The sequence below is a fragment of the Aethina tumida genome, chromosome 6 (assembly GCF_024364675.1).
Source record: "Aethina tumida isolate Nest 87 chromosome 6, icAetTumi1.1, whole genome shotgun sequence".
In the NCBI taxonomy this organism is placed as follows: domain Eukaryota; kingdom Metazoa; phylum Arthropoda; class Insecta; order Coleoptera; family Nitidulidae; genus Aethina; species Aethina tumida.
The window spans coordinates 5,521,158-5,532,056 of NC_065440.1; the positions used below are offsets into that span (position 1 = coordinate 5,521,158).

At 38.7% G+C, this 10,899-nt stretch overlaps 1 protein-coding gene across 1 annotated transcript; it reads right to left on the reverse strand.

Annotated features, from left to right (window-relative positions):
• Nucleotides 1-1,033: 1,033 nt before the first annotated feature.
• On the reverse strand, nt 1,034-2,221 carry LOC126265967 (uncharacterized). Its single transcript, XM_049969081.1, has one exon. The coding sequence runs from the start codon at nt 2,219-2,221 to the stop codon at nt 1,034-1,036; it is 1,188 nt and encodes a 395-aa protein (XP_049825038.1).
• Between the last annotated feature and the right edge of the window lie 8,678 nt (nt 2,222-10,899).

The following is a 10,899-nucleotide window of genomic DNA, read 5'->3' on the forward strand; positions in this document are numbered from 1 at the left end:
CCCCCTCCCCTCCGGCGCCAGTGGGCCACTTGAGACGAACAGCGTAGGAGTGACGTCAGGACCCTGTCGGCACGTGCCGCCCATCTGTTTGGGTGGTTGCTGGCCTTTGTCGGCAAGTGAGCACGCGCCACCCCTCTGTTTGGGGCGGTTTGTAGCCTTTGTCGGCATGTGGGCACGCGCCACTCATCTGTTTGTGATGGTTTATAGCCTTTGTCGGTATGTGGGCAAGCGCCACCCTTGTCGTGGGCCACCTCAGACCAAAAGCGTAGGTGTGACGTCACGAGTGTATGATATGCGCACCTTTCGTGGGCCACTTCAGACCAAAAGCGTAGAAGTGACGTCACGAGTGTATGACATGCGCACCTTTCGTGGGCCACTTCAGACCAAAAGCGTAGAAGTGACGTCACGAGTGTATGAGTCGTGGGCCACCTCAGACCAAAAGCGTAGAAGTGACGTCACGAGTGTATGAGTCGTGGGCCACCTCAGGCCAAAAACGTAGGAAGACGCAAGAGTGAATGAAAATGCAATTAATTTATAATTATGATTTATTACATATTAAAAACAAAAACATATCAATAAGTTAACAATTTATTATTATTATTGTACATTTATATTACAATTTATTATTGTACATTTATATTACAATTTATTATACATTTTGTTATTTCGATACATGAAAAAGAGGTGAAAAAGTTCTTTCTTTCGTTGTTGCTTTCGAATCCCAGTCGTTGATTGGTGCAAATACCGTGTTTCTAAAGTAAACAGAAAACATACATATACAATATTAATTATTCAATGGTAATTTTTGTAGTGATACACCTTTTTTGTGACTGATTATTTGACTGAGGCTCATAAGTTGTGGTGGCTGTGATGTAGGCTGAGTGTACAAGTCCGTTTCTCACCCGGTTGTACGCGTTGAATATATCAAAAACAAAATAGACAAATTGTATGTACCATATATATCTATATAATATTAATAATTCAAAGTTACCTTTTTTTTATATTATTATATTAATTTTTAATTTCCACTTAATTAGTTCCTAGGGACCTTGTATCCGAATGGCCGAGAACTGTTGTCATCCAAGAAGAGTCTCTTTGTTGAATTCGTTCTGTATGTCTTTGTCTCCTCTTTGGTTACTACACGATGATCTTTTGTCCGCACAAAGTTCATCGACGTCAAACGAATGGGATCTGTTTTTTCTAGAACCATTTGTTTAATTTTCTCAAAATTAATCAACTGAGAAGCGCTGTATGTTAAGGCGATCCCTTTCACCTTACAAACATGTTCGATACACTGCTTCGTCGTTGACCACACCGAGTATGCGTAATTTTTCGGCCCGCCCGAAACAAATTCCGTGATGTAGGAACCGATACCGTATACCTCCAGCTCATCGGTCATATCCCCAATGAATTTTCCAGTCAGGGGATCTGGAAAATGGTTGCTTGGCACATAGATAACGGAATCGGTGTCGTAGTATAAAACACGTGTATCCAACATCTTTAGATATTCGTACAACTTCAAACGGGCCTGTGCTGTAACAAAAGCTGCAATTACCACATTCACAGTAGGCAGAGATTCCACAGCCTCGTCGGCGTACTCCCAGTTGATTACAACAGTTTGTTCATTCTCAGGAGTTATACTGTTGACATTCTTCGACGGATGCGCAAGGAGATCAAAGCATTCCTGAGGATCGTTGACGATCGTTGTTTGTGGTTGGTTTTCACGTTGTCCAAACTTTCCCCAGAACGAATTCAACATTAATTTGGCGAGGGATCGAAGACCTGGGTTATTTTCGATGCGTTCCGGTGTTAGCTTCACTTTTTCAGCTTCTTCAAAATCCACCAGATATTGTTGTTGTTTTACCACATCGTTTATGCAATCCGCGGGCCAGCCGGAGGCTTCCTGTTTAATTTTGATGAATTTATTCATCATTTCTGTGAATAAACCCGGCTGACCCGCCGCATGGTTGTATTGACGCGTTTCGTATGTCCACACTTCAAACACTTCCACAATCCTGTAGCCTTTTTCCAATGCTTTCAAGACTTCTGCAATTACCCATGTCCCTGTGAACAATCGTTCTTCCTCCGTATGGCAACACTCACGCTGCTGTGAACTTTCACCACAGCTGTTGCAAAGGGTGAACATTAACTTTCCCTTCATCCTGACAGGGAGAACGGGGTGGTACAACTGCGCGGGTGGTAAAATTTTACATTTCACCATGCCATCTACGGTGGATAAATCAATGTCCCGGGCTGCAGATCCTACATAAATTGTGGGGTGTCCTAGAGGAAATCGGCCGTACTTGCACACAAAAGGGTACAACGAACATACATCGATGTATTTGATGCGCTCACCCTCGTTACATTTGTAGTATGTAACAGTGTTTCCGGTTCGGCCTCCATAAAAACCGTCACGAGGATGGTGATGTTGCCAACACGGGATGGTTTTCGACAAAATCACGCACTTCACAACTCTGTTTTAATAATGCGCGGAAGTTACATTCCCACATTTCGATGACTTCAAATCCCAGGTTGCGAAGTCGAGTCGTTTTAATGGTGGTGGCCTCGTAACGATTTCGCATGGTATCCATTTTACCTCCTCCAATCGATGTGTCTCGGTGAAATTTGAAACAGCTGGTGCATCCAGGGAAGTAACAACCGTGAAACTCGAATACCTGACGCTGCTCCTCATTAAAGCCGTCAACTTTGAGTCCTCCCCCTACTAGGTGTTCTCGACCTGTACCGGCGTGGTGTATGGTGATTCCTCGTACGTTCTCCTCCCACAACAACCATTGTAAAGCGATAATCGATTGATTATCAGCCAATCGGTAACCACCACGGGGAATAACGGCGATTGTATCGGCTTCCAGATAGTTTCGTGCAAACACCTTATTACACGCTGATGCTATTGTTGTTGCTTCGGTGAATGGACAAACCTTACACTCGTTAAGAAGCATCGACCTAAATGAAAGACAGGCTCTCATTAGTATTTCCACGTCCGACTTGCAATATGCGACGATTTCCTCCTGGAAATTAAAAACATCATTCTGATGCTCTTGATGCCAGTTTAAAAACGTATGTCGGTCCTCGGGCTTCATTTGATTCGGACCGTAAAATTCAGCAGATGGTAAAGGACCCACGTATTGCTGATTTTCCAGGGTATTAAACAAGTGTGGAAAATAACCCTTCTTAAAGTTTCCAGCAAGGCCGAAAGCTTTAGGTAGCTTTGCTAGAGCCATTGGAAAATAATTTAGCGAGTCCAAAAATCGCACATTTCCCACCTCAGCCAAAATAATTTTTGTCCCCCGCATAATTAAGTTTGGCTTGATGTCTGTTTTGGTGAGAATATAGTTCAGGATGAACTGATGGTCGAATGCTTGACCGTTATATGCAATCACAGTCACTCTTTTGAAAATTTTCCTTTGATTCAGCACAAAGTTCATAAAATTTTCAATAGGGTTGTTGATAATTACGTGGGTCCTTACGCCGCATTTTTCACAAAATTCCACTTCCGTATCTAAACAGTTGGAACAACACAATTTAAACACACACAATGTGGTTTCATGCACTGCACTGCCGTCGGTCTGAATGGTGTCCTGTCGTGTTTCCAAATCGTAAAATATGAATAATAAATCAGTAAGGCAGGGTTCCTTTGTGTTTGGCTGAATATAACACTGTTGATTTATCTGATGGTGTTTTTTACAGATCTTACAAAAAATTTCACCACATTCATGCCTACGTTTTCCATCGACAGTTTTAAAACACCTTTGACACAATCGCAAGTCGGCACACACGTTGGATGTCTTCTTAATCCGTAGATGATTTTCCAAACATTTCCGGCTCCTGAAGTGACGATGACAATCCACACACTCTATTTTCTCCTCATCCTCGCACCGTGGTGATTCACGACAGCACGGACAAATCCCACTGCAACGATGGTTGACGCGTGTATTGAATGGGAGATTACATTCTTCACAGTAGTAATTGCAGGAAAATGCAGAGGTTAACGATACAATCGCGTTGTAATGTTCTTTGTGGAGTAGTAAATTAAGGGTTGGTCCTTCACTTTGTCCTTTAAAAATCACCTCTCGTCCACCGGCACCGTACTTGAACACTGTAATTCTGTATTCGGATAAAACCCTTTGGAATGCTTGTAACTCCTGAATCCCGGCACCCTCCGCGGGAATATCAACACCAGCTCTCTGGCACAGTTCCATAGCTCGTATTCCTTGTAGTTGTCTAATGTCCCGGCGAACCTGTACGAATTGTGGATCACTAGTCAGTTTCGCGATTAACACTACAAGTGCCCGTGGCAGGCAAAGGTTATCAGAATTTTTTATAACAATAATACCTCTTCTTGCAGCACATTCTTCTTCGAAACTATTATATTTTGTTTTCTGGGCACGCCCCATACCCACCGGCATCTTAATAACCGTCACTTTTATCTGAAAAGTTTCAGTGTTCACACCAGCCGAATTAGATTGGTATACTGATTGCACCAAATCGAGCACCTCATCAGCGGACACTGAATGCCTTGGTTTGAAGCGTGCCCAGGCTTCACCGCGAACAAGTTCACTACCAGAAAACGAAAACCCGACGCGATCCTCCGGATTGAGTCCCTCCAATGAATTTTGAACAATTGAGGTTATTCCTTTGCGTATCCAATTCGCTGGATGAATGTTCTCCGGAACGGGGTTAATTTTAAAGGAAACAAGCTCGCTGGATTAGGTTAAAACGGCCAGTCGATTGTTCAACATCGTCTACAACTTGAAATGCTTGTTGTTGTTGTGGTTGTTGTTGTTGTTGTTGTTGTTGTTGTTGTTGTTGTTCTTGCGATTCAATCTCATCTATTATGTGTAAACTCAAGTTGTAGGACTCATCGTCATTATCTACAACGGAGGATTCATCTTTTGGAAAAAAATATAAATAAATTAATAAATATATAAATAATTTGTATACATATATATTTATAAATCAATTTACCATTGTTTGGTGTCAAGCCAAGTTCATCTATAACGTAGAAAATGATGTTTGAAGATTCAAGATTATTATCATCATTATCATTCACAAAGTGGAATGCGTTGTTTTCTGTAATAAACACAAATAAATAAATAAATAAAAAATAAATAAAAACAACTTACCCATGATAGCAGAATAAAAAGGTGAAGTAGAAGTCTAAAAATAAAATAAAAAATACGAACAAAAATATTCGTGAGGATGATCAACAGAGCTATTCTTTCAAATAACAGTCAACAGTGTTAATAAACTGATGGTTGATGTAAGAATATGAAAATCTGAGCGGAAGACTCTAAATATAAGACCCTGTACCACCACCATCCCTACCATTACATTTCGAATGTGGGGGCGTTTCTTCTAGGGTGGTGATTTTTTCACTTCATTAGTTGGTGGTAGTTTCTTTTTATCTATTTGGTGGGAGTGAATAATATTTTATATATATATATATATATATATATATATATATTATATATATATATATATATATATATATATATATGTATATATATTGTATTGAGAAAAAAAATTTAATATTAAAAATATACGTTACAAATAAATTTGAATGTTTTTTCAATTATCACACTGTTTGAAAACATCGGTGATAAATATGATGTACAGAGTGCTGATTTCATTTCAATGTTGGTCATTGAGTATCGAGGTAATGGTTTATTAAACTCTGTTATTGACAACTTACCGTTTGAATTACATCTACCATTTTATCAGTACTGTGGTCCTGGTACAAAATTGAAAAAACGACTAGCGAGAGGTGATACAGGTATCAACGAGTTGGACAAAGCCTGTAAACGACACGACATTGCCTACGAGGAAAATAAATCGTTGCAGGATAGACACAAGGCAGACTTTGTTTTGGAAAACGAGGCGTGGAACCGTGTAAAATCCAAGAACGCTAATTTGGGTGAAAAATCGATAAAAAGATTTTAAAATCGGTCGACATAAAACCAGGTAGCAAGTCACTACGAAAAATCGCTGCAGCGGCAATAAAAATAGCCAAAGTCAACACTAAACGAATTGGGGGTCGAAAAAACGTGAAGATACCTAGAACAATTCCGTTTAGTTCGAAACAAGGAGGAATTCTGCCATTACTGCCAATTCTCGCTGGTTTATCAAGTCTTGGAGCATTAATGGGTGGTGCTGCCGGTGTGGCAAAAACAATAGTCGACGCGAAAAATGCAAAGAAGAATCTAGATGAACAGAAACGACACAATCAACGCATGGAGCAAATAGGAAAAAAGGGTAGTGGATTGTACTTACGAAAAAACCCAAAAGGGTACGGTTTGTTCTTGGAAAAAATTCCAAAAAACTACCGATAAGAGTGCCCGCACGAGCACTCTACGATCATGAAATAATCAAATTTGCCAAACAATTGAAAATACCCTATTTTAGAGGTGTTTTTATGCGTGACGCTCTACCTTTGTATCCTAAGAAAAACGAAAGTGCCGTCGTGAACCTGGACGATTCAACAAATTACGGAACTCACTGGGTTTGTTACGCAAAGAGAGGAAATCAAGTCAAGTATTATGATAGTTTTGGGGATTTACGACCACCGTTGGAGATAATTCGATACATGGGAAAAAATTGTCAAATTTATTACAATGTACACCCTGAGAAGAAGTTTAATGAGTCATCCTGTGGTCGTTACTGCTTGAAATTTTTATACAATATAAAACAATGAATACTTTGTCATACTATAATAATAATAATAAAGAAAAATCATTAATTTTAATTGAGTTTTATTTGATGATGATTTTACATACATTAACTTTTCAATACTCACACACACACACACACGCACACACACGCACACACGCACACACACATCCACAATTGCTGTTGTTGTTATTATTGTTGTTGCGTTTTCTATTATTTTGTGTTAAATAAGCAGTGAGTTAAACTATTACTCAGTCTTATTTGAAGCGTTGTGAGAGCAATGTCATATATATTTACTCTTACAAGTACCAGCCACATATTAAATATCGATTTTGTAAATCCTATTCAGTTGGATCCCGAAGTACAGTACGGGCTCGCCTTAATTGGATTTCATTCGTACAACAGTATTCCGAATATTGATTCAAATTGTAATACGTTTAACTACCGGAACATAGCCAATCGTATCGGATATATAGAAATCCCCGAGGGTGCATATGAAATAAGTGATATTGAAAAATATTTACGAAAGAGAATTATTCAAGATTCCATTGAAGATGAGTCAGCGGAAGGAAAGATTTTATCGATAAAACCTAACCATAACACCCTCAAGTGCGAAATATATAGCGAAACACTTGCAATTGACTTCAGCACACCGTCTTCTGTTGGGAAATTGTTGTGTTTTTCGGCAAAACTTCTAGAAACAGGAACACTTTACGAATCCGACTTACCTGTGGATATAGTAAAGGTGAAAACATTACATATCGACTGTAACATTACCACGGGTGCGTTTTACAAGGACAGACCGACACACACCATCTACGAATTTGCATTGGACAGCAACCCTGGCTACGCGATTGACGAAACGCCAAGACATATTATCTATCTCCCCGTAGTGAACAGAAATCAAATTTCAAACATTTCACTGCAGATTTTGGATCAAAATTTTGAACCTGTTAATTTCCGAGGGGAGGAAATTATTATCCGATTGGAATTGAAAAAGCTCACGTAAAATGGGTTTGACTTTCGATTACTATAATTCGGACAACACCAGTACAAATCCATCAGTATATGAAAAACCGTCATCGTGTGTGAATCAGCTTAATTATCAACAGCAAAAGAAGAAACAGAAGCAGAAGCAGAAGCGCAGGCCGAAGCAACGTTTGACTCTAGACAACGTATTGTTTTTACAATCACTGGGTTACAATGTCGTCGTACAATCAGGTGTTCGAGGTCTACCGCAAAACCACGGTACGACGAAACAATTCAAAAAATGGAAACTCGCACCTATTACCCATACATAAAATCGTTCAATAATAATGACGTTATTGAAATCTCCATAAACCAGAGGGATTCCTGGGTACTGATGCACGAGGCGGCAATTGTGATTGAAGGGGAGCTGAGAAGAGATGGTGGTGAAGGTGAAGTTTCACTGGTCAACAATGCTGGTGCATTTATGTTTGACAATATCACGTACGAACTAAACGGAAAAGAAGTGGACTCTGTTCGTACACCGGGAATCGTCTCCACAATTAGAGGATATCTTTGTTACAATCAAATGGATAGCAATATTTTGAGTACGGCAGGATGGTGTTACCCAAACAATCTAGTTACGACCAAGAACAAGTCAACGTTTGTTTTAAGAATACCACTGCATCATCTGTTTGGTCTATTTATCGACTATAAACTAGCTCAATTTGGTAAACACACCTTAAGATTGGTCAGAGCTCGAAGCGATCTAGATGCTATTGTGTGTAAATCCTTGAAAGATACAGCACCCACCTCAGGTATCATCAAAATGACCAACATTTGTCTAAAAGCACCCATTGTTGTTCCAAATGACATGCTGAAAATAAAATTGTTGGATTCGATAAAAAATGATAAACCTATACTTTTACCATTCAGAAGATGGGAATATCATGAACTGCCACAATTAACAACTGGATCAACGAAGGAAATTTGGGGTGTGAAAACATGTACAGCTGTGGAGAGTCCACGATTTGTAATTGTTGCTTTTCAATCGGACAAAAGAGAAAATGATTCGGTTGATACGACCGTCTTTGATAATATGCGCGCCTCGGAAGTACGGGTCGTGTTGAACGGTGAATATTATCCAGCTGAACGACAGGGTTTGAATTTTGCCAAACACAGTTATACCGAATCACATTACAACTATACTCAGTTTTTTAACAATTTCAAACATGATGCATCCCAGGCAAAGCAACCTCTACTCGATTATTCAACGTTTAAGGATAATACCATATTTGTTATTGATTGCTCCAAAAGAAATACAGCACTGAAACTGGGTACTATAGATGTTAAATTGGAAATTGAATCGAGGGTCGCATTTCCCCAGAAAACAAAGGCATATTGCGTAATCGTGCACGATTGTGTTTTGGAGTATCTACCGCTAAGTGAAATTGTACGCACTGTGACTTAAATATAAGTTGGATATCGGCATCACAATGTGAATAGAACGAGAAAATATTTCATTGTGTAAACACCACAACGTCCACAACAGTAGCAAACACATGGAATCCAGCAAGTCTGTCGACGTCGACGTACCGGCGGACAACAACAACAACAACAGCAACATCAACAAGAACAAGGAATGTGAAAGTATTGTTGCAATGAATTGCTGGCGGGATGTTTTCGAAAATCCGTTTAGATTTAGAAATTTAAAATATAAACCTGTAGTTAGAATAATTACACCAAGAAATGTATTGTAAAATTAATTGTGTGTACGAGTAGTAAAAATATCATAATAAAAAAAATCCTAAAAATGACAGCAGTTTATCATTATCGATTCGACACAGGGTCGTAAACATCCTTCAACCTGTTGTGGTTGATAAGATTGCAACCACATGTTGGGTGGCAAAAATATTTTGTGAGAAAACTATTTTAATGTTTGCCTAATGATTATAAACAATCCTAAATAGGGTAGAGCAGTTTATCATTATTGGTTCGACACAGTAAACATCCTTCAACCTGTTGTGGTTGATAAGATTGCAACCACATGTTGGGTGGCAAAAATATTTTGTGAGAAAACTATTTTAATGTTTGCCTAATGATTATAAACAATCCTAAATAGGGCAGAGCAGTTTATCATTATTCGTTCGACACAGTAAACACCCTTCAACCTGTTGTGGTTGATAAGATTGCAACCACATGTTGGGTGGCAAAAATATTTTGTGAGAAAACTATTTTAATGTTTGCCTAATGATTATAAACAATCCTAAATAGGGACAGAGCAGTTTATCATTAGCGGTTCGACACAGAGTCGTAACACATAAACCCTACACCTAAATTATATTTTCATATTTCCGTATTTGTAATGAATTTCTATAAATTAATTAACCGTCTATATTTAACGTTTAGTTTCGAAATGTCATCGGTACCGAGCTCTTCGTCGTCGTCGTCGTTATCGACGCCGTCGCTGTCACCGATCATCAAGTACACCTTAGAAAAAATTGAAGAATTTATTCAAACGTGTATAGATCGGGAAAAAATCAATAGACTTGAACTGTATAAAAATAAAATTGAGAAGGTTGTTAATGTGCGCGAGATTTACACCGAATCTTCTGGTACACATTTTGAATCATGTATTTGGGCTAATCCAACGACTGTCGAGGGACCCGATACTTGTGAATGTTTTTACATATTCCGTGCAGTGTACGAAAGCAATCAACTGATGGGTTTAGACGCTGAGTTGTCTTCACACATTACCGCATCATCACCGTCCTTATCTTCAGAGGCAATAAATCCATCACACTGTCTACAATTTTTATGTAAACCAGAGAGTTTCGATAAACTTTTGATATGTACAATTGAAATGTTAGGCATTATAAGAGAGTTGCTCAAGAAATAACAATAAATTTTTTTTTTTTTTTTGCTGTACATTTATCTTTTGTTTTATTCTTTTGTAAAATACTTATATACCTAGTCAAAATTTTAAACTGCTTCAGTGTAAGACAAACCAATCATGCAGTACATACAACAGCGTCAAAAGTTATCCATTGAAAATCTAGATTATCTTGATGACGAAGCAGCAACAGGTGTAAAAAACAGAAGGCATGGTGAATTGTTACCCAACTCATTCAGAGCTCTGTTTATTGGACCTTCAAATTGTGGAAAAACAAATGCATTACTGGCTTTAATTTACGATCCGCACGGAGTACGTTTTGAAAATATTTACGTATATTCAAAAACTCTGTATCA

Bases quoted from the DNA above. Each gene is read 5' to 3' on its own strand.
- LOC126265967 (XM_049969081.1), bottom strand. From the start codon at position 2,221: ATGGTGAAATGTAAAATTTTACCACCCGCGCAGTTGTACCACCCCGTT.